The sequence below is a fragment of the Atheta coriaria genome, unplaced genomic scaffold (assembly GCF_025399875.1).
Source record: "Atheta coriaria isolate IRGN ID8LTWV9N9 unplaced genomic scaffold, Caltech_Dcor_3.1 hic_scaffold_3_pilon, whole genome shotgun sequence".
NCBI lineage: Eukaryota > Metazoa > Arthropoda > Insecta > Coleoptera > Staphylinidae > Dalotia > Dalotia coriaria.
In genome coordinates, this window is record NW_027045445.1 from 2,575,363 (window position 1) to 2,600,217 (window position 24,855).

At 36.8% G+C, this 24,855-nt stretch overlaps 1 protein-coding gene across 1 annotated transcript in view; it reads left to right on the forward strand.

Moving 5' to 3' along the window:
- The window catches only part of toc (toucan), a 42,033-nt gene extending 17,809 nt beyond the window's left edge, over window positions 1–24,224 (forward strand). The window contains exons 4-8 of the mRNA XM_065317554.1: window positions 5,744–5,827; window positions 8,890–8,958; window positions 19,804–19,955; window positions 21,627–21,834; window positions 21,912–24,224. Of these exons, the coding sequence (XP_065173626.1) occupies window positions 5,744–5,827; window positions 8,890–8,958; window positions 19,804–19,955; window positions 21,627–21,834; window positions 21,912–23,323 (1,925 nt within the window). The 3' untranslated portion in view covers window positions 23,324–24,224. The remainder of the gene's footprint in view (window positions 1–5,743; window positions 5,828–8,889; window positions 8,959–19,803; window positions 19,956–21,626; window positions 21,835–21,911) is intronic.
- The last annotated feature ends 631 nt before the right edge of the window (window positions 24,225–24,855 follow it).

Consider the following 24,855-nt stretch of genomic DNA (forward strand, 5'->3'; position numbering starts at 1 on the left):
TTCAGGTAGTTATTTTACTAAAAGCGAATCCTTCTAATTAAATTAACGCATGGAAAGTTAAAAGTTAAAACATGCGGATGAAGCGAAGCGAATGGGTCGTGTGTTAATTTAATTAATTAATAAAAATTGCGTCATAGCGTAAACAATTGCGGATGAGGCTACGGGGGATATGTAGTTATGCACGGTACGTGGTAGAACATCGAACAAATGGAAATGTGAAACAGTAGAACACGTTTTTGATTGTTAACATATTTTATACCAACACGTATACCGACAATATTTGTTTTTAAACACGAAATAAATTCAAGTTTATGCTGTATTATTATATTTTTTTTACATGAATATTTATCACTCACGGTTATCACACTAGTTTAAAGAATGATTATAAATAGACAACCTCCGAATAACAACACAAATACATTCACCTATTGCATTTGTGAAGCGTTAAAAACAGATAATTACGAAAATAAACAATTGAATATAAATTAAATTATGTTGTCAGTAAATTTAAGGTCGCGGTATTAAGTGGTGCTTATGCACACCTATATGAACTACCATTAGAATGTTCTTGCAGTTTAATACGTATTACCGCTTGCAGTTGCGCCAAATTTGGAAGCAGGAATTTTAACTGCGTCTTGCATGCGATTGCATGTATACTTCACTATAACATGCTAACCGACATGGTAAATAAAATAGGTTGTATTTTAAATTACGACAATGAAAGCGTTTGAACTATGCAGACCGATAGGGAATTCGATATAAGTTACCGTTTGATTTATTGCAACTCATAAATTTTAGCAAATTATATTGTTTTTCATTCTTTTTAAATATAAATGTTTAGCATTGTTTTAATTTTTCTAAACAGTTATTAATAAGATAGCTAATAGAATATTTAATGCGGTTATGTTTAATTGATTGACAAAGGAAAACAAAAGTTGTAGCAATTTCACACACAATTAATTACCAAAAATGTTGCCTGTGCGTAAATTGTTTCGCAACGAAATTCATTTAATATTCCAAGCAAATGTTGGTTTTGAATTTAAACAATTATGAATATATTACCTCTATTTACACACCTTCATTTACATTATATATCAAATATTATTACGCAATGAAAATAAATTAATTTTAAGAAAACAGAAATTTAAATTCTATGAGAATCTACAACGTTCGACTAACACAACAGCGATACCGTTGGTTGAATAAAAACAAGGATGCTAGGACTATTGGTGTGTGTACTTATCGCTCACCGGAAACAATCACACCGATACGTTGTATCCAAACGCGACGACGTCCAGAAGCGAGTCCACACGTACAAAACGTTTTCGATGATACCTCGTGAATAATTTATTCGTGTCTACGTTCAAAAACGCGTTTCTTGTTCAACAAGAAGAGTTGAGTCCGCGTTGGCTTCACATGTTTTAGGTATATTGTTTTATGATTGTGTGATTCTTGTCTTCTCATAAATTATCGAATGAGGAATCTTCATAGTTGTACAAAATGCGCACACGCAGCGTAGGAAAATAGTATTTACGCGAAGTTTTTGCAAATTTCTCAGCGTATTTAAAGATGTCCACGGTTTAACCGTGAGGCTTTGTTTTTAGGCACTCATTTTAGTTCGGCGCTTTGTAATTAATAATTGTCTCATTCGCCCAAAACTGATTAATGACACTCCTTTGAAATATACGCATTTATCGTGTTGCTATAATAATTTATATCTACTGCTTGCTGCTTGATGTTCCCACTGAAAGTACGTGCGGAGTGTATTAACGATCAGTTGGAACGATGTGAGATGCTAGATGAAAAATAGCAGAAACTAGTGCTGGACTCATTTAGTCCTTATGCTTGCGTTAAGATCCGCTGCGCGTACTTGCACTGGAGAGGACATCGTCGAGTATAAGTTTGTCTTATTAGGCGTTCGCCGCGATACTCACCGAATGCGCTATGAGCGTTATTGTAATTTATTTCGACCCGTTTAAAGCCTACATGCTTTTTCAACGTGGCCGCGCGACGAAATCGCTGTTAATCTGAATTCATGATTAAAATTGCTACAAGCGTTCCTGTTTCTCTCCACTGCTGGTGAATGTAGATGGAAGATACTTACACACGAGATTTTTATCCTGGGAAAATATTTGCAGTGCGGTACATGCAATTTTTCTCATGAAAACGCCGTGTATGCCTTTCTAAGAATTCAACGCGAAAAAATTGAAGCTTTGTAAAATCGCACGCGCACCTATGAAGAGACTGGAGCAGCGAAAACAAGCTCTAGGAATCGTCGGCAATCAGAACGCGAATTTACTACACCGCATGTCGTTAATACGTTGATTTACAACTTGACTTATTGCTCTGTGGTTTGCCAAACTGAGCACAACAATGAGCAACGAATGAGGTACAGTAATGTTTGAACCCGCAAACGCAGCTCTATCTCCAGCTCCCTTCTCGTATGCAAGAACGTGCGACGTGCAATATTGAATTTAATAGTCTGATTTATATAACCTGCCTCGAGAATGGAAGTTATCCAGCCGCGAATGAACGTTCTATTTGCTCTCATCTCGCTAGTTATTGTTCGGGAACATTTAAAATAATTTTGCACGTCTTTCAAGCGCACATGGAGTGAGTGCAATTGTGTAGGATTGGATTCGCTGCGCAAAAACTATAAACATCGTTAAGCATTGTTATTTAGCCACTGCGGACATTACCCAGTTGTTTTTATACAACGAAAAGCAACTTGGGTATGAAACAATAGGAAGTGGTGCTTGCGTAGGTGATTTATCATGGATTCGATTTCGTATGGTGGCGGAGCGTATCGAATTCATTTATATAATTGAATGTATTGATTTTAATGAATTTATTGCGACGTTTCAATCTCCCCTTTCGAAAAAAGCAACCTTCTGATTATAAATTCAATGTCGAGTTGAACAATTTGTGCTAATTTGCAAGTGCATTAAATGCCACTTTAAATAAATCCTGCTTGAGTAGGTTGGCACGCACGCACCAAATATATAAAGCTACTTATTACAGCACATAATAGTCGAATATATTCGTATGAAAATTCATGTTTCGTTTCCTTGTTTGCCATAAAAGTCGCGATTTGTAAAGTTGTGCATGTATAGTATTCCTACTTCTTGTAACCGAAACCGTGCTACTCGAGCAAGCTAATGCGCGAATATAGACTTCTCTGCCGACGCATCCACCGGTCGGGTCCGAGTAAAATACGTCCGACTTTCAATCGAAGGAACAAACACCACAAGACGCGCAGAGCGGAGGTCAACTCATGTCGCGCTGTGCTGCGTTTCTTGTATACCAATGCTTGGGTACCGCGATCGCGGCGTCGAGTTCAGGTGTGTGTTCGGTCAATTCTTCTGTCTCGCGCGCCCTCCGGCACCGTGAACATGCGCGGCGTGTGCTTCAGAGAATCGCCGACTCTTGGCATACTCTTGGCGTAGGTCGATGCTGTCCGGATGCCGGTGCGCGCCTTGAGATTCTCTCCATGTATTTGTGTGTGTGTAAAACACCTATAGTTTGATTACTTCTTGTCCTTGTACCATAAATGCTTATGTTGTAAAATACACATATGTTATAATCCTACACACACATGCTGTACTCTACTACGACCACATTAACATTGTAATTCATTAATTTTACTTACGTTTCACTAATGGAATAAAGGTGGTCGTCTGTTGAAAAACGGCAACTGGCTTACAGTTAAAGGAATTTCAAATGGGTATTAAAATGTTTGATTTGTAATTTCAATTTTAATGCAAACTTTAATTTGTATTTATACGCCATGAGTTTAATTTTATTTCGCCTCACGTTACAAGATATTTCAATCCATTAATGTATTGACAAGTCATTAAATTTAATTTAATTAATTGATACGAGGCTTCCTTTTTACAGTTCGCTGCGATTGCAAACAAATTCTTCGACCCAATGCATTTCATTTGCATTACATTAAACTGTATTTTCTTCGCTTTGATAAATGTATAACGCAAATAATCATAATTATAATCTTGACATGTTTATCGTGTACTTTTTCACAAAACTCGTCTGTTATCGTCGCTTTTAATTATCGCACATCCTTAAATAGTGCTGACAATTATTTTAGCACAATTTCTCGTGTGCTTTTGCATTTCTCTCGCCTGGTTGGCAAACGTGAATTTATACCAGCATCATTAGAGGCGTTTTATTTATTTAACACGTTTGCGAGCTGGAATTGTTGTTTTGCTTCGTGATAACTGCATTACTCGTCGGTGCTGGTGCTCGATGTGACCGGATTTCGTGTTGCAATTCGTGTCTTAAGGCTTGCATTTGTTGTTGCATCTTGTGAAGGATTGTGTGCAAATGCGGCATTAAATTTGCTTCGGGTTCTCACGTTGCTCTCACGACCAAGAAGATGCAGAAGACGAGAAGTGTACGTATTATAATGTAACAGTTTAAGCCACGTCTTTGCTTCACCATCTTCAAAGAATCTTAAGCGTCTTTGAGACAGCGAGAGAACGTAATAGTCACACTTATAATCGTGCAGATTTTCTACCCGCCGCTCATTAACTAATAGGTGTGGATATTTCAATTTGCATAGGTAGTTATTTGGTTTCTATCAATTTTATTTTATTGACAAAATAGAAGGAAGCATTGAATATGCACATCAATAAATTACTATCATTTGTATATCTTGTTGCGCGATGACAAATTATCAAAATAATCGTTCGCTTTGTGCGTGCAGGGCATGTGATGAATCGACCAGCTTATTTTAGTTTTCTTTCCGTATCTTCCGTAAAAGTGATTTCCTCGAAATTCTTTTCGGGTAGCTTTTGATGATCACACGACGATGACTTGCGCGTGTCATCATCTCCGGGTTATTTTTGTACTAGACATAAACACTTGAAATTCAGTTAGTCGGTCTTCGGTTAGTCGGTTTTTCTATTCTCTGGATTTTTTTTTGTTATTTCTGTCTTACGTTCCAGCGGTACGCGTGTGTTTTCTTAATCAGAGATACTTTCCCATTTATATAAAAGCTTTAAGTGCTCGTTTACAAGCTGCTCTTTCACTGCGTTTCACTGCACGCTTGCAGGCATTTTATTTCTTTCTTTCTGCGCGATATTAATTAACAGAAGGGAGAAATGTCGCTTGGTTGAATTGCATTTCTCAAAATGCAACTTGAACAATTTGTTCGCACTGAAACGGAAACCTTTTAACATCCTGTTCAGAATGTTCTTGAGTTCTAAGATGCGATTCGTATTGATAGGCACGTCCGCGTTCTCGAAGTGATATATATACACTCACTGTATACTCTCGCAAGAAAGAATGAAGGAATCCAACAATCGCAACACGCGCAAGTTTATTTATCCCTACAAAAAGCAACGTTCATTTACAGGACAAAGATCTCGGTGACGTTGTTAAAGACTGTACGAGGTTCAAAAAACACGACAATGTGACAAACGATAAATTAATCGTTTTCAAAGAGCGATACAGTGATTGTTTGTCGATTCCATCTGGCGAATGGATGCGGGCGTAATTGCGAGAATGTAAACCGTTTTGCACTGGCCACGTTGAGCTATTCAGCATGGGTCAGCATCCTTCCAAGGATAAAGATGTGAACTTTGTGCGGTCGGTGTCGGAGCGTTTGCCCGATCGAAAGGAGCGTTTCGGTAGTTTCGGCAAAAAAGGTTCGACTCTGATTTTAAATTCCCCATTCATCAGGTTTAAATAAGCTATATTTAACGGTTGTTGTTATTATTTTCAGGTTCTGCCAAAAAGCGTGAGGTGCTCAAAGTAAATCAAGTTTTAAATGGAACGAAAGTACAACCGAAAATCGGGCCAAATGAAGGTAGGCAAGCAAATAAAATTGTTTTTGTAGATTCTCAGTTTAGTAAGTGTTCAATGTGAACACTATGCACTGATTACAACTTACGCCGTTAATTAATGAAGCATGTAACTTTTCTTAATTAAGTGCACTTTAAAGTGGAAACGATTCACTTTACTCGATTGAATACGCTTTGTTTCAATTAATGAAGTCGACAACTTAGATTTATTGCATTGTCTAAATCTTTCAAAGCGGCAATTCAAACGCGTCGCCTAAATACTTCCTTGCATTTCAACTTGGATTATGTACGAGGTATAAAATTGCATTCATCCATTGATATAGTCGTTTTGTTTGCAATCTATGCCGCCCCGTATCTCCGAAGAGCCGGTTTGTGCGCCGGCCAGTCTCTTATTTACATTCCGCGTTTACATAATTTATCGATTTCGCATTCTTAATGCGACAGGTAAACACATTGAGATGCATAAAACCCATTTCACATTTTTTATAACAAGCACAGGCTTTCATTAATAATAAAAAAGTTGCAGCTTAGGAAAGCAACTGCAAAGTTTTTCCTTTTTGCCGGCTGCTGCCGCAAAATATGCTAAAGAAGATTAATGAATATTTAATTCTGATTCTTTTGAGCGGCTTTTGGACGAATGTAGGACTTTGACAACTTGCATAAACACGAAAGGTTGATGTGCTGTGTTTGGGGGCCGTTATGAAGTAACAGGTCTCTCTCGTCCACTTGACACGATGCGCAGGTGGGCTCCAAGAAGCGCGCGTTGGGAGTATCTGTGTTTATGTTATGTTAAGTTTAAATCACGCGTTCTCTCACCTATATACCCACTAGCCAAATAAAGTTGAAACGTGATGTGAAAGCTTTCCGACTCCCCTGCGGCCCTGATATGAAAAGCATCAGCATAAAATTTCAAACGCGAGTAAAAGTTACAGCAACAAAAAAATTGGAACCTTTACGGATTTAATGCAACCAAACCTTACTCAAGGAACACATATAAGTCACGATTCGGAATATCAGAGCGTCGGAGTGTCTCAACGGCGTGTGAACCTGTTTGTCTGACGGTTTCATTGTGTAAATCATCTGCTTTGATATATTACCATTTTGGGCTGCGGAGTAACGAGCGGGTTTTTGTTAATTAGTCTTTGAGTTCATAAATCTCTATTTGGAGCATTACAAATTAAATGATGATAAAACCAGTGTAAAATTTAAGGGACAACCTTTTGATGTTAGCAATTTAATGGGAAAAAATTATTTATTTATGAAAATTGAGCGCACTTCATGTCAACATGAGCATTTATTAGGCACTTAAATTTTAACGCTGGTCCTAAATTTGCACGCATTAACAGACAACAGACTGGTTTCGCTTTTCTTTTATGTCTCTCCACTTCATGCGCATATTCATAACAGAAAACTCTTCACTCGGAAAGGTAAACATTGCACATATTCTATGTTTAAACGGAGAGTTACTCTTTGTTGCTCTCACATATTGCCACCGAGTGCAAATAGTCGAAACAAGTGTGTTTGCTGTAACTTGCGGCAATATGCGGCAGCGGTATGTTCGCACAGTGTTTTCATACTACAGCTAGATGTGGAACAAATGCGTTAATTTTCATGTTTCTCATGAAATTAAATTTAGTTATTATTACTGGCACTTGCCGGACCCGCAAGCGTAAACACGTCTTCAATACAGGATGCATAGAATCGATGCGGATGCAAACATTTTGAACGGATTATTATACGCGTGGTTTTAAATCGGGTCTGCGTGTACTGTTTGCACAGGCAAACTTTTAGTTCTTGAGATGCGCATCTTATGTCTGCAAGCTAACCGTGCGAATCATCGCAGTTACTTACACAGACTTTTGTTTACACTGCGTTTTGCAGCTTTTGACTGGCTTTCTACCACTTTATGTGCTCCTCGGTCTAGTATTTGTATTTGCGCGAGTGCCTTCTGTCTTTGCACTGAGTTGTTGCAGCAGCTTCTGGAAGAGACTAAAAATAACGACGATGTTGCCGAACGTAGTCGTTGCGTTGTGGCATAGGAAAGTTAGATTTTACGTCTTTATTTTATATTTGTGTATGCCAAATTTGAAAACTGGGTCGCCGACGATTAACTCCTTTTCGTTTTCCGATGTGGCGAAACTATTTTCATCGCGTTTGTTAAATACGCCACTATAAATATTCGTTCATCTATTCGAATAAATCGTTCATCATTTTATAAACAACATTTAAAAGGTTTAAAAATCAATTTGAGTCAATTCTCTAATTCAAACGGTTTTATGAAAATGAGTCTTTAATCTTTATTTCAAACGCAGTGCAATCTTCATGCAATCGACGATTGACGATAGCGCGTGCATAACATGCGGTTTACATGGCTTAGTGATATGTTGGTTGCCTAACATAAAGCAAAACTTTTGTATTTTATTGTTTATACCAGGTTGGTAAAAACAAGGCTCCTGTGGAACAATCGTCTGAGACTATCGTTTCTGCCCAAATTCATTTAAACATTTTATTATTTCGGTTTTCTGAAAATCATATTTCGTTTTATACTTTACAATAAACCAATTGTTTATTAGAAATTCTATTTGCGTCAATAATATTCAATATCTACTACACCTATAAATGAATTTTATTGGTGTCCCCATAAAATTTCTTTCCTCATCATGCATTTTGAACGACTGCATTGTAATTCGTTGCTTCGCTGATTTCAACAAGCAGCCACAATTCTTTCATTTCACCATGCGAAAGGCTTTCTCCATACGCGTTCGTGGATATGCAGGACGTCCATTAAACATTCATTGATTGCATGTGAACGGTGAACTGTTTAAACGCTCGAGTTGATTACGGGTTTCGATAATTACTACGCTGGTGGTACCTGCAGGCAATATCGAATATCGCACGCTTCTCAATGAATTCGAATTAATCAATGCTAACGAGCACTGGAAATGAAAGATATCATTCAAATTACTTCGGTAATTAAATATTCAATATTTGCATACTATATTATACTTAATATCTTGTAATTTCTGATAGCCTATCAACAAATAAAACCTTTATTCTTTGTTTTCAGCCCGCAATAACTCCAAGAATCTACTCTCCAACAAAGAAGCCAAGGAGAAGAAAAAGGAGATTATTAAAGGTGAGTTTTTCAATCCATTGTTTAATTATACAATCTCTTTGGTGTGGCTATCTGGACAGTAGAAAGAAGCAATTATGTACAGATTGCTTTTTCTTTCATCGAGAGTTAATGAAGCAGAAAATTTATCGCGAAATTCGATTTCAGACAGGACCCACATGCATTTTTGCAATCTATCTTTTTGTGGCGAACACATAACGCATTAAATTTAAGTGTTGAAATATTTGTTCGAAACTTTAGTTTTTTATACTTATCGTACTTGCGAGCAATTTAATTTATCCGTGTAATTTGAGCCTGGTAATTGAGCTAGTAGAACCGAAAAGACTTTCTTCGGACCTGCGTCACACAAATACACTACACATGCGAAGCGTGCGCGTGCGCCTGTTTAAACCTACAAATATGGACAAGAAAGAGCCTTTGTCGATGATAATTAATTGGATCTAAGGCATAATTAGCCAGCAACATGTTGCATTTGCGGCTGGACTACAAAACCAGTCAACAGTTTCACTTTGACCTTTTCGCTGCTTTCGGACCTTAATTTCGTTTTTTTTTAATTCTTTCTCATGCCCAATAACTCTTAATATTCCCATGCCTAATTTTTTAAATTCGATTCTTTCCACACGAATTCAACTGAAGCGCGTATTATTTTAGTAGGCAATTAATATTCCCCTCTGTGTTGACTTAGTTTTGATGAAATTTCGAAGTTTTGAGGAGAAATTTACCAATGTGACTGCAGTAAATGTAAATGGTTAACATGTTACGTCTTTGCACATTGATTACTGCGTATATAGAGCGCAAAATAGGTATGGGTTTTATTGCCAATTATCCGTTTCTGTGCGAAATTAGCGAATTTATGGTAAACTAGTTTAGGAAAATTGTTTTCGAACCAGTAGACGCACGCAAAAGGAACTTTTCGAGAGTATTGTACCGCTTACAATCATGAAATTATATTTTCTCTCAATTCCTATCTCGGTTGCGAAAATGGACTGTTTCTTCCATTAACCAACAAACTTTATTTTACAAAGGCTCACATTGTATGTTTTAGTGGTCACGATATAGCAATTTTCGCTATCATATAATAAAAATCAACAAAAAAAAAGCGGCGCACAAAAAAGTAATAACGCAACATCATGTCGTTGACCTTTAGCAACAATCTGTCTGCGAACGCGACTGTTATGCATATTCGGTTTGCCGGCCGAATGTATTCGATACACCTATACATTTTTGTGTAATGCCGAACATAAGTGAGAGAAAAGAAAGTGAAATGCTCTTTTCGTGGGTATCGGGACCCGAGCGAGCGTTTCACACATTCATTCAGACAATTCACAGATTCACACGAAACTAAATCACCAGCACGGAAATGCTTTTAACAACTTCGCGGACAATGCGATGAATGTGTACAAATATATGAACTCACGAAATCGAATCTATTCCATTTAATTCAGTTTTATTAATTTCTTTATATTAGGTACTAATTATGTTCTAATTTATTAGAATAGTTGCATTTGTTGCGAGAATTAGAGAAATTAAAAGTATGTGAATTATTCCACATCGAATTAACAATTCATTTCTTTAATTCTTGAATTCTTCACAATTAAATTTGTAGAAATGTTGGATTTGTGATGAAAGCAACAATCCGACGTGAAAGGAAGCGGCGTGCTGTGATTCTAAAATGACTACAAATTGATTGTTCAACGTTAAAATTGCTAAATTACCATCAGAGCTAGACTGTTAATTATTCTCGGGCGTTATATAATTGAATTGATGAAGAAATTAACTGATTATAACGCTTTGCGTTAATTAGATGGGCGCGCGCGTAAAAGCTGAGCGTTTAGGAAAAGAAAGGTTTTTATTTAATGGTCTTTTTCCTCTTCGCTTGACGCACGCGTTACTCTTATTGTAATAAATTAAAATATATTAGCGGTTAATTACCAGATATGAGCCGTTTTTCTTTATAGTATTTGTGGTAAGCTTATTCAAATCGAAATTATGCTACATAACCTGTGTAGAAACTTTTATTTCTACTCAAATCTAGTAGAATTAACTGATTTCCATAAATATAATTAAATTATGACTAATTATTACTCATTCGCAGTCACATGATGGGCAATCATTTTAATCAAAACATTGGTTTTCTTTTTAAGTTACTTTTGATATGTTCTGTTGCTTTGCATATACGAGTATAATAATTTAATAATTCCTCCATTTAAATATTGATTTTACCTTTTCAATGTTGACACCGTGTGACTAGAGGACACATTTTATTTAAATGCACATTTACTAATATTACAATTTCTATAAATATAAATGAAATGCAGTTCACTTTCACATTACCATCCCACATACGTCGTGTACTTTATAGCAGCTACATGCAACCGCTTCTCGACAAATATCGAGCGGGTGTTGTTTGTGCATTTTTGTTGGCGCAAGCTTTGCTTTGGTTTATTGTGGTGTTCGACATTCGGACTTCGTTAAAATGATTGGTTTTTGGTTTTATTCGAATTTAATATATGTAGGAAATGCTAATATGCTAAGCTGGTAGTACATTTGGGAACAAGAACTATGTTTATTGGTCTTTTTAGTTGTTATCGTTATGTCGCTTTTACTCATTACTTCTTCAGTAATTTTTCTTTAAAAAATATAGTAGAATTATTGCACCTTAAAAATGTTTATATTAAGAAAATCGATTAGAAACTTAGTTCGTTACTTGGTTTGTTTTAGTCAATAGTAACAATTCATGGAGAATTTGAAAATTTATCTTTCAAATTGTGTGTTCTATCTGATTAATGCCGTATCATTGCGATTGAATCAATCCAAGTCGTTGATTATTGTGATATTTCGTGATTGAGTTTGTCGGTCGCATCGTGCACGATTGGCGATATTAGCTCTATGGGAGCGTCCTATTTGGCAACTCGAGCGAACATCGCCGGTGAAATACAGCTTGTTTACAGCGACACGATAAGCCAAAGAACACACAAACGAAATTGATTAGATAGTCGCCGGCGTCTGCAGCCAAACTAACGAACGCAGCAATTAAAGAAAAAGAAATGGACGTAGTTATAACAAACGCAAACAGTATGTTTGCGCGCTAATGGGAATAAATGCGTTTTCATAGTTAGTTTCATTTGGATCGCGAACGATTCATGATATACATGCGCTCTCGTGGATTCGGATCGAAAAGTGGGAGTCTTTTGTAGAAAGTCGCGCAACGCATCGCGGCGTCTCGTCCCATACTACTTACTACGCTAACCAGCGTGTCTAGTTAGTTGTTAGCGGTGGTTGCCTTGGTTTGCGCACCAAAGTTTCATTGCGACGCCGGCATTGCAGTCAATTGCGCGCGGTTCCTCTCTTGGTGCGGAAGCAGTCGGGAAAGAAAGTCGTACATATGTTACGTGCATTGACAGGGAGATCCAATTGGATTTCGGTTCCGCGTGGCGTCGGAGACAGTTTTTCGTGCGGACATTATAGTGCTTTCTGAAATAAACAAACGCTTCATTCTTACAATCGGTGTAATTCCTCGCAAAAACTTTATAATAATGGGTGTCAAAGGCAAAAAACACAAGTTTTCCACATCGGAGTTGGATTTATTCGCCAAGGAGACTGATCGCACCAAAAACAAGACTTATATCTGGACGTCTATCAAATTGCCCAGTAAAAAATCTAAAGGTAACACAAAATTTGTGAAATTTTTACAAATTTATTAAGTAAGTCAGTTAATTAATACCTTTAAAATAATGAAAGCAGAACTTTACAATATCTTTGACGTAAATTGCAGTAGCGGCGAATAATTGCGCGGTATGATTATCGTAATTAATATTGGTTTATTATTTAATTCAAGTTCTAATTACGAAATTAATAATTAAGCTTGCTACTTACCTGCAACGTTATTTAATTTCCTCGTTCGGTGGTTTTGTAACGAATATATTTTACATAAAAAATTGCAATCTTATTGTGCGAAACATGTTTTGCAAAGTAATTTAAATAACAAAGTATTCATTCATTTCTCTTGCAAAACTTTTTAATGTGCAAAAAGTAATTGAAGGAAAATCATAACTATTTTAATCGTTTCTTCACATCATGAAATGCCTCTTAAGTGCCTCTGGAGCACTTCGTTGTTCGCGATTAATGAAGGTGTCGACGCGTCGAATCGGTTCAAATGTGTGCTACTTCTCGATTTAATTACTTCAATTTGCACTTTTATCTGCCTGCCACGGTTTTCTCGGCGCATCTGCGTTCAGTTCCTTGCGCATATAGTGTTTTATGGTTAATTTATGTAAACGTGTCAACGATTTTCCTCACTTCTTCGCGGCGTTTTCGTGATTTGTACCGTCTGGCTGAGGCAAATGAAGAGATTTGTTGCAGCAAGCACCGGTTTAATTTGCGTTTGTGTATGCCTTGCGGTTATAGGCAAGACGAGTTGATTATTTTTGCACGGCTTCTGAGTTTTTCGAATTTTTCTCGCACTTGTCAGTGAAGCCATAAGGTTTTCAACATGTTCACGGCTTTCGTATAATTAAAAGCTGCTTCGTGGATTATTGAATTGCAGTTTCTACATGGCGAGGCACACTTGTCGTTCGTTCGAATTGAAACAAAACAAGTTAATAATTAATGTGTTATAACCTACTGAACTCATAGGTAGGGTTGTATTGAAATTGACGATATGTATTTACATTAGAAAAGTGGCCTGCTTCTTCCATAATTATGCCAAATCCTTGGTATACTTTGAGTACCTAATTTCAGTGAACTACTTTATATTTCCATTCTTGGAATGATAGATCTTTAAAAAAATTACCTAACTATTTTCTTAAATTGTTAAAGGTGTGTCGTAATTTTGCAGCGTAATCTTCACATACCCGTAAAGATGGTGATTAAAATATTCAATTTTCCTTATAAAAATACAAATTTAAAACGCATTATAAATTCTAATTAGTGGTTAATCATTCTTTCGCTTCATGATTTTGCGCGAGTTTTTTGTGCTTACCGGGCTGGTGATTATTGCAAAACGCAAAATTTCTATTGTTAATTGTTTGGTAAGACTTATGTGTATACAAATTCCTAAATTGTCTCGCGCACATTGAGCATAGTTTGTTCTTTTTTATTTAGTGCAACCAAAAAGAACAATAACGCTATATTTAGGACTAGAACATGCGGTATAAATATTTAACGTTAAGAAATTTAGGTTTTGAGGCGTTAATAAAGGCAGCCTTTTTCTACGTCTGTTTCGCTTTCTTTCATCAATTTATTACAATAAGAGTTCTATAAACTGTATTCATGTTTTAACACATGCGTACGACGCGCTTATAAAAGGCTATAAAATGTTTATCATGGGAAGTGTAAGTGAAACAGTTTTAATGTGCGAAGCATCCATCATCAGACACGTTACAACTATCGTTTATCACGACAACAGCACTTGAAGGCATGACATAAAAAGTAAATTGAACTAAAAGTATATTAATCCATTACGACATAGTCGCATCTCTAATGATTTTCCACATTCACTGGTTTGTAACGCGTTGGTACAGTAAATTTAATGATACATGGATGACAAATTGCCTCAATTATTACACTTCATGAATTGACTGCCGGTGCGCTTGAATGATCTGTGTAACGCAAAATATTTGTCGGATTGTGCTCCTGTCTACTTACCGTTTCTGATAGCTTTTACAGTAAGTTAACTTAAACTTTCATAAATGTTATACCTGAAGTAATCCGAAGTAATGAGAGATCTGTGAGTAATTTAAATCCTAGTTGTAATAACATTAGGATTAAAAAATGGTTTTGGTAAATTTACGTTATAAGTGCTTCACTTTCTTTTTAAGGTAAGGGGAAATTTCGGGTTTATAGTTTGATACCTCTTTCACTTGAGCCGATTGGGAATTTTGGAAAAACCCGGTGTAAAATTTACCTGCACACATCCCAAGAGCTTAGTATTCAAGGTCCTCTTGAATAATAAGTGCTTCATTCATATAATCAAACTGCAGTGACTTAAATCTTAAACCTTTTCGATTTTTATTAGCGCCGGCATGAAAAACACAACAAAATATCGTAATCTTTTTGTATGTTTTACGATACAATCTCGATTGTGTAGGCTGCCCAACTCATAAAATATTTACGATGGCTACGCTGGAACGGATAAGTTACATTTTCCATCGTGAAATTATAATTTATGATAACAAAAGAGAAAAAGGTAAAATAAGAAACCTTTAAAGGTGATAAATGGGTTTTGATTTTATTCTAAAGTTACGTGAAAATCATGTTAAGGTGTTGCAACCTTGAATCCGAGAAGGCTAGAGTTTGGAGTTTCCAGTTTCCTTCAACAACGAACATTAGCCGAATTAAGTTGCTTAACTTTTAATGCATGCTGCCGGCAGAGTTTGCATGCAAAGGTTCAGCTTTCCGACGCGCTTTCAACCCATGACATGAGCAACGTTGTTAAAGTCTCATAAAGTGGCTATCGACACCAACAATCAACAAATTAAATGAATTTATGCTCCACGCGTATAGCACAAGTCAACGACATTAAGCTCATCTAATCGCTTCATCTATCTCGTTATAATATAAGAAAACTACACGCACATTAGTGTGTTGTGCAAAATGTTTAAATTTCTTACCAAAACGGACTAAGACTGTGATATAAAAGAACCATAGATTTTGCAATAAAGTGAAAATTTAAATGGAAGGGGCGAAAATTCTTCTTCATTGGTATTCCGGGTATTTTAATAAATGCCTGGCTGACAGGAATGCTTGTGCTAAAAAGTTTCTCATGTGCGCATTTTTAATTAAACACATTCGAAAGCTATCGGCTCTTCTCTACTTTTATTCAAAAGTTCATTGTGTTGCAACACTGAATGAAAGAGTACAATGCATAAAAGATATTGTGCGAAAATCCACATCTCCGATTTCACTATAGCGGTATAATTACGCAACAATTAAAAGTGAAGTCGGCAGCACATCTCAACATATATACAACTTCATTAACAATTATTGTATGTACGTTCTTACAATCTCTTAGCTTGTTAACTACTATGTTCTTTGAAAATTACCTATGCAACGTTTATTAATAATGATATTTAAGCCCTGATCACCATTAGAACTGACTGACATTCAAATTTGCAATGTGTTTGCATACTGTGCACGTTCGAGTTGCATTTGAACGTGTGACAAGCACATAAATCGCTTTATTATTGCGGTTTTTCAATTTACAATTAGATTTCAAATTAAATCGTGAAAGGTGTTTTGACGAGTGAGTGTATTTTGGTCTGATTGTGAGTTTTGCATTCTAACTCCATAGAATTTTGCGCCTATTCTTGAAATGTGACCTTAGTAATTGATACTTCTCGAGAATGAATGCATTATTTATTTGTCCGGGTATTGCAATTGCTCGTTAAATTCATGCAGTCACACTGCAATTCATTTTAAAACGATTTATCGGTTTCAATCAAAGAAATTATCACCATTTGTTTTATGTTATGTTTTTGCTCATTGATTTTTTTGAGCTTAGAAGCAAAGTAAGACTGTTATGCTATGCCTCTGATGGCGATCAATTGGCACGCATTCAAATAGTTTTTATTTCGGAAGCGAATCGGTGATGGACTGTGCCCACGGGAAACAAATGTTCTGCCGGCCTAAATAACTGACGCAACAAATATTCTAAACAACAACGTTAAAGTCATATGCACTGACGTTCGATGTATTCTTAATTGACTTTCTGAATATCTTTGCGAGGAATAATTCCATGTGGTGCTGTTTGGCATTTTTTTTATACTACTTAAAAGCTATCAAACGTTTATATGAATAAAGTCTGAGTAAATGCATTTTTATGATGTTTTGGTTTGTTTGAATTTCAAATTATCGTATTTGCTGACCACTTTTATGTTCAAATTCTAAATTCAGCCAACATTTTTTGCGTACTTGGGAATTGCCGCTTGGGATAGAATTGCCCGAGCTCTATGCGTGGTCAGTTGGCTGTTAAACGTACGTGGGAAAACAACGGCGAGCGTCGCGTATGTTTCGAAACAGTTTTCGCGAACGTATTCACGCGTCCACTGCGGGCCGCGCTTACATAAAAAGCGAAGTCGAGGACCGAGCGGAACGGCATAACGAGTTTTCCGGCCGTTTTCTCGCGACATCCGTTGTTTAGCTGAGTTGCGTATTTTTGCCTCTGGCGTTATATTTAGCACGGTCGATCATTCGGATATAAACTTTTCGCTTTACCGCCAGAGTTAAAAAAAAAAACGGTCGCGTTTAAAACGTAAAGCATAATTATTTTGCATCTTTCGAAACACGCACGAACTAAAAGAACATGCGTGTTGGCGATTTGCGCGATGTGCGGTACGTGCGTTGCATATTCGCGATTTTAAAATGCAAATTACGCGCGCCCGCTCTCTTCCACGCGTCATTATAATTTTCCACGCATAGCCATCGATAACGGTGTCGGGCAAAATTCTGTTAGCGGCCGGCAGCACGCGTCCGATACATTGATGATCGTTGAAGAGTTTACTTTGCCTTCTGTTTCTGTCGGCGCGGACGCGAATTAATAGGAGTTTGATTGGTCTGAAATGTGCGCATAAAGCCGGCTGTCGTGTGCCGTTGTGACAATGTGAGCGTGATTATTGAAAAATCACAATAACTGTTGTAGTGATGTAGTTTAAGTAGTTTTGTGATTAAAGTACAACAATGGTGACTGGTGATTGCGTACGGAATAATGATTGTTGAAGAAGCAAAAGGTACTTACACCATTTGTTTTATGTTGTATGGCAATAAGGAAAATCTGCCGAGAAACTTCCAGTGCACGGTTGCCTTTTATGGATATATTAATTATACGACGCATTGTTTATTCCCTGGTGTTTGTTTGAAAATATTCAATTAATTTTAAAAAGCGTTTGTAAGAAAAGTTATTTGTATGCGTATTTACGTAATCCAGATTTGCCAACGACATTGAAAATCAAAAATAGCCTTAGAGAGGCTGAGCAGGGACTGACTATGTTTACCAACTAATGACACGCTCAGAAGTAAAAAGCTGCTGGCGCTGCATCGCCGGAAGGCGAATTAAAATTAATTCGGCTGCATGTAGAGCCATGACGACACAATTAACCGCAGTGTGCTGTATTAATTTCATTAGCATCACGTTCACCATAATTTAGAACCAAGATGAAAGTTGCAACTCTCAACTATCACCTTCTATGAAATTAACGGTCTCCGTCGACGACGTTAATGGCATATCGCTAAATTATTCGCACACGCAAAGATAATTATTGCAAGCGGAATAAAAGACGCCTTGTATTGTTTATGATGTTAATATTTTACCGTGTGCCTTTTTGCCTTCAAGTTTCTAATTTAACATTCATTTTCGCAAATACCTACAGATTTCATAAAACTCGATATTTACGTGCTTGCATTGATTTATTGTTTGTTTGCGAATTATAAATTGTTTGCATGTACTGCTAATTTCGCTATTTGACTGTGCAATCTCAAAATTTCCCGTTAGTTATCCACCAACCGAGTCATTTTACACTCAGTACTCTTTTATTCAATGTGTACTTCCGTCTTCTACCGCTAGTAGTGATTAATTTTCTTTTCACTGGCTATTCTATAATTTCTTTAAATAGACGTGAATTATTAAACATGATAAAGATATGAAATTTGCAACAATTTCTTTGTGTCTCTAATGAAGACGCGCTTTAATTTCTAGTTGTTATGGCTGTGGTACAATTTGTAAATTAAAGCGAAAACGATGATTTCCGTGCTTATTTATAATTTTATTTTCGCTTTGATAGAACGGTTGGTTGAGTTCTGCGTGGAAAAATTCGTCACATTAACAAACGCCTTTTGAAGTTTCCAGCATATGGCTGGTAGTCAATAAAAATAATTCAAACGAATGACATTTGAAAGTACATACTGGTTTATATATGTTTTTTTTTTCTATTTCACAATCTTCACGCGTGCTTTTTCCCAGGCAACGCACTCGAATCCGGTGCAAATTATTAAACCGCGTTTTCATTTCGAATCGAATTTTTTGTTTGAACAGAAACCGACCATGTTTATGGCAGCTTTATAAGAAGGTGTTGATTGGTATACCAAGAGATGCCTGTCAACGCTAACGAAGGTCTGCACATTGCGCAGAGCGGATATCCTAAAAAAATAATGCTTTAACTTAACGGCCATGCACGCACGCGGCGTGCTAAACCTTTCGGTATAAGCATAATCGTTTGCGACAAAACAAAGTCATAGTTGAATTGCAGCGGAAGGAAATTCAACATCATGCAAAGTTTGCTATTAATTAGAATAATAAAGACAGCAATAAATGTATTTTACGGAATTTGTTGATACATTGCACTATTGGAACATCAATTTCTATTTAACACCGGTGCTGTGTATAACAACACAATCTACAATCACATCCTAGTAATTAACACATTTTCGAATAGCCCCAACATGGAGGAACACGTTTGTTCTCTCACCATATATGCGCGACTTTTTTTATTGATTTCATTCATGCGATTCAAGAAAGTCACTCATCAAATGCTCGTTTACTTTAACATTTTATGAGTAGGATCTTTAAATTGTGCTCCGATTTTGTTTTATATTATAGGCGTGAAAGTTAAGTTTACCTATTATATTAGGCATAATGGTGTTTGATTAGATCAATCATTTGACAAATATGGTGAAGCGGCAAAAAATAAACGCCCGTTTCTGATGATTCAGAATTGTCTTCATCAAATCGCTCACTTCTAGAATGAATTCTGCTCTTATTAATTCCTCCTTTTCAATCAATTCAATCTATTTGTAGTCGTGATGTACCAATTATCCGCATCACAGGTATTTAATTATAACATTCTATTGTTCTAGATACTGGAAGGGCTACAGTGAAAGGGAGCCTCGTCACGACGACCAGCAACCGACCCCAATTGCAACAACAGCGCGCAGCGGTCAAGCAGCAGCTGCCAGCACCGCGTACTGCCGAGGCCCTGGCTGTACTCGTCCAGCACTTAGTCTTCAATGTAAGTAGATTACAATCGTGGCGGAGCTAATACATTGTGCGTATCTGCTCAAAAATTGTTGAATTTGTGTGTTTCCCCATTGAGACCTGATACTACTTATGCCCTTTGGTTGTACACAATACTCTTGAGGACCCTAGCGGCGAAAAACTCATTACGCTTTGTGCTGTATTCTTGTTTCGGTATCCTCCTAGATACTTGTGCATACCTGATACAAGCGCCGGCACCCGACACCTGCCGAGAGTGCAAGAATGCCAGCCACTCTCGGTAATAACGGTTGACGCGAATGCCTGAGTTTGGCGCATTACGACTTTTTCGATTGTTGTGGGCCTTCTTGGTTTGCATATTGTTTCTCGAGCATTCTATGGAAATTAGAAGCATTGATTTCGACACACTGTTGCTTTTTGATGGGCTGCGTGTTGGTGCTTTTAGTATGTAGATATGTTATGTTTTGGGAATTGAAAAACTTTCGCTGTTTCGAAATCAGTAAGAAGTTCTAGCATCCAAAACGTTACGTTCCGCTGGGCCGATCTTGCCTTTGCAACTAGTTTTTTTAATGCGGAATATTTGCATAAGTAGTCGCTTAATTAGTGTTATATGATCAACGAACCTAAACTAGAGGAAACTGGCGTACAGTGCACAATGCAAGGAGGCGGATCGACTAGGCTCGGAACAGTTTGAACACAAACGCATCGTAAACAATAATATGTAATTTTCTACAGCTTTCTTGAATATAATGTACTCGTTGTATGTGCGTACACTACAGTTGTTGATACTAAATTGAGCTCAGTGATAGTTTTGTTTTAGATTGATTAACCGTTGTTTTTGATTGTTGTTTTTACACAATGTTTAATGTTTAGCTAATTGATAGTGATTAAAAATGAGAATTCACTTAAATTAAAGTAAATCATCCTCAGGTTGTTGTTTAGTTGTTATATATAAATAAACTTATATATAAATGACTTGTAGTTGATGGTCTAATTTAACACAAACAATAGAATGATTCGAAAATTTAAAACAATTACAATAATTAAACTACTGGAGACGCTTCGCATTTGATTTATAACTAGAGGTTTGATCTGGGGATTAGAAGAATTAGTTCATAATATTTCATGACCAGAAGCTTTATTTAGCTTTCACTGTTTGCTTTATCTGGATAAGTAATGTTTATGACTTTATGAGATTTTCTCGTTTGTTGCTAATCTGGGTTGCAAGAGATTATGCAAATTTCAACTGTTTGTCAAAAATATCTCCGGGGTGTGAGGGCAAACTCATTCAGTAATATTTATGCATGGGTGTTCGTAATCTGTTCCACGCTAACCCAAGTGTGATGGCGTTGAAAACTGCCCTAAAATTTCTTCATAAATAGTGCATGTTAGTTTTGGATCATCAGTTACCGGTCAGCTACTGATCACACCACATCTCTTCTTCTAGTCAGAAGTTAAATATCTAGTCATTTTACTATAAACTTTAAGTTTTATTTACTTTTAAATTTTATAACATTAAAAATGGGCATGAGTAAAAAAATTTACAAATTCAAGCGGATCACAGAGAGTGTAAGTGTCTTTTAAAATCTATGTTTGGATTTGCATTTCGATGGTCATTGATTTTCAGTTTTTTTACCTGTACTTCAGATTGAGGTTTGTTGCTAATAATAACTTTTTTATGTTGCAGTTGGAAGCATTCAAGAACCCTGGTCTGCGAAAAGAAGCCGAAAAGGCGAAATTGGACGCCGAAGAAGCCCGAATGGCGTGTGGATTACTTGAGGAATCGTTGGGACAACAACAACAGCGTCATTCTAGCGTCGTGCAGGAAGAGCGAAACAAGTACCGGGCAGAAATTGCACATCTTATTGAAAAACATCGAAGTGAACTCATTGAATGTAAGTGCTTTTTACATTTTTTAATCGTACTTTACATAGTACACAATAATTAATAATTAATTTGTTGTACTTTTCAGTAAATGCCAAACATCACGATACTTTAAATCAGTTTGAAATAGACAAGAATACTATGAAACATAATCTCATAACACAACACGAAGAACAGATGCGCAACGTCAAAGTGGAATTTGAAAAACTACAAAAGACGCACGATGAATCGCTCGACATCCTCCGAGAAGAAAATGATGCCATTCGAGAAGAAATTGATGAAAAGAATGATAAAATCAGGTGCTTGGAACACTTTAAACATGAGAGTGAAAAGTTAAGGCACGACTACGAGGCCAAAGAAGTCAAACTTCAAGAAGCCTATGACGAAATTGCTCGATTACGAGAGGAAAAAGAAGCATGGTTTGCTCAACGAGGTGATGGAGATACCTCCTTCCAGGAGGTGCAGTCACTCCGTGCCGTGTTGGATCTGAAGCAAGGAGAGGTTGCCGAATTGCGTAAACTTTTGGCAGAAGCGTCTCATAAAGCGGACCAACTACCTGCTGCCGAAGAAAAGATAGCCCTGTTGACCGCTAAGTGCGAGGATTTGCATCATCAACTGGAGCGCAAAAATGAATGCGAACTGAATCTATTCAGTGAGAATAAGAAACTCAATGAATCGATTAAGGAGGAGGTGAATCAAAGTCAACGTTTGCGGCTGCACAACGAAGAATTGCAATGGCGACTACAACAGAACAAGGAGGTGTTTAAGGCGCTTGAAGGGACGGATCAGGCGGCGTTTACGCGATCCTTGATCAGTTCAAGCTTTAACGAGCGTCACAGCAGCAGCAGCACACCAAAGCATCCTAATTTTGAACGTGCTCTGTCATTTCGAGATCGTAAGATGAGCACATTGAGCAACACGAGCAGGAAGTCGAGAAGTTCGCAAGATGCGGACCTCGATGATATTTCTCCTCCGTCTTCACCCAAAGTGAAGGGCGTCGTCGAGAAATCGGATTCGGTCAGTTACGTGCTAGAGATGGACGAGAGCCCCGAAACTGTTGCTTCACGAATTGTTAGACGTAGCTTCCGGAATGCCACACCACCGAAGAATACACCGACGAAGTCACCAGCTAATAAACGGCCACGGAAAAACAGTCTAATGCAAAGTTCTTCGGCAAGCAGCATCCCGACAAATAAGACCGAAGTGTGTACCATGCGCCCTATTTCCGGACGTACTGATGTGACGGAGGATTTCGAATGGGGCCCCGTCGTTGTCAGCTCGCCTTACGTCAAACACCGATTCGATGAGAAGCAGTATTGCATTGGAGATTACGAGGAGGAAGATTTGCTCGATCTACGGTTGCCAGAATTGCCCAGCGAAATTGGACGAAAGCATGGTAACACGCTCCCAGTACCTAAACACTTGGCCGGCGAAGCCATGATCTCTGAGAGCAATTCAGAGGACGAGAGCTCCTCGAGTTCTTCTAGTGGACAATTGTGAGATGAACTGTTGTTTTAATTTTAAACTGTTTTTATTAGTTATCGCGAACGTCGTTTTAAGTAAGGTTGGGGAAAACGATTATACCTTTTATTTATGCCTTTTAACGAATAAAAACTATTGTTACATCACTAACACACTCTTTTGTATATACATGTAAAGATTACGTTAACATTTTAAGAAAGTTTAAGTCAAACAGCATTCGCTGAATAACAGAGTGAGTTTTAGCAAACACTTGATACGTTTGTAAATTTTGCTAAAATGCACTTTTCCACGAAATCTCTGCAATCGATTACCATTAAATTAATTGTGATAAAACGATAATCGATTGTAGTAAGGCAGAACTTATAAAATGAATATGAAACATGAAAATGAAAGGGTTCAATATATTTAGTATATTTCCAAATATGTTGTTCGCTTTCATTTTCAATAATTTTCAGCTTCATATTTCAGTATTAAAATAGATAAGTTATATAATAAGAATCTTTGTGCAATTGTTTGTTAACTGCGCTGCTTGGAGAGTGTATGAAACAGAATTTTTACCATGTAATATGATTCAATGAGTATCAAAAGTAATATGTTTAAGAAGAAAAAGATATTTATGAAGATGTTAGGACCAAAATCTTAGATTATCTATATTGTCACGACCCCTCCTCGTTTACATACTAATAATACAAATAATCTACCAGTAATTGTGTCGTACACGATTATGAAAAAAAGCGTTGTGGTAATATTTATTAACATCGCTTTCATTGTTTGTCAAAATGTATATTAAATTGTGATGAAGCAATGTTAATAATATTATTATAACTGATTTATATATATATAACTAGGAGTGAAAGTATTGAATATTAAAGATTATATTAATAATTGCATATTTGAAGGAAATATAAAATATAACGAACGTTGGCGTTATTTATTTAAATGTGCACTTTCAGACAGTAAATTTAAGGTCAAATTTAACAGCTTCACATACATTTTGTTCGTGAAAATGTACCTCACATGATACCTCATGTCACTCCCGACGGGCAGAACTGCAAAGTTTTCTTCAATGGGGCAACCTCAAGGAGGTATAGCAGCATACTGGTAATAGTGTTATTTTACCCTCTCATATGACCAATTTTTGACTCTTAGTTAATTTAATTATTATTGAATTTGTCGCCGTCGTAGTAATTGTAGTGTGGTTTTGTAATCTAAAAATACTATACAAAACACAGTTACAGCCTTATAAATAAATGTTTGTATTACATTTTGTAACTTGTAATAGGACGCAATCTTGCATTGTATGCTTGAATTTAGTGGCGCTTCTATCATCCTCGATGCGCCTGCTATCAATTGTTTACCTTGTTTAGTCGGTCGAGCGCTGTGGTGCGGCGAGCACGTGTTTTGTTCGTTGGTCGATCTTTATAGCGACAATTCACGTTTCTTGAGAATTTAACTTGGTTATTGCATTACAATTGATCGACCACTGACTATATTTACTAATAGATTGTGATGTACAATTAATTCATTTATTTCGGGTGGAAAAGTTTTTC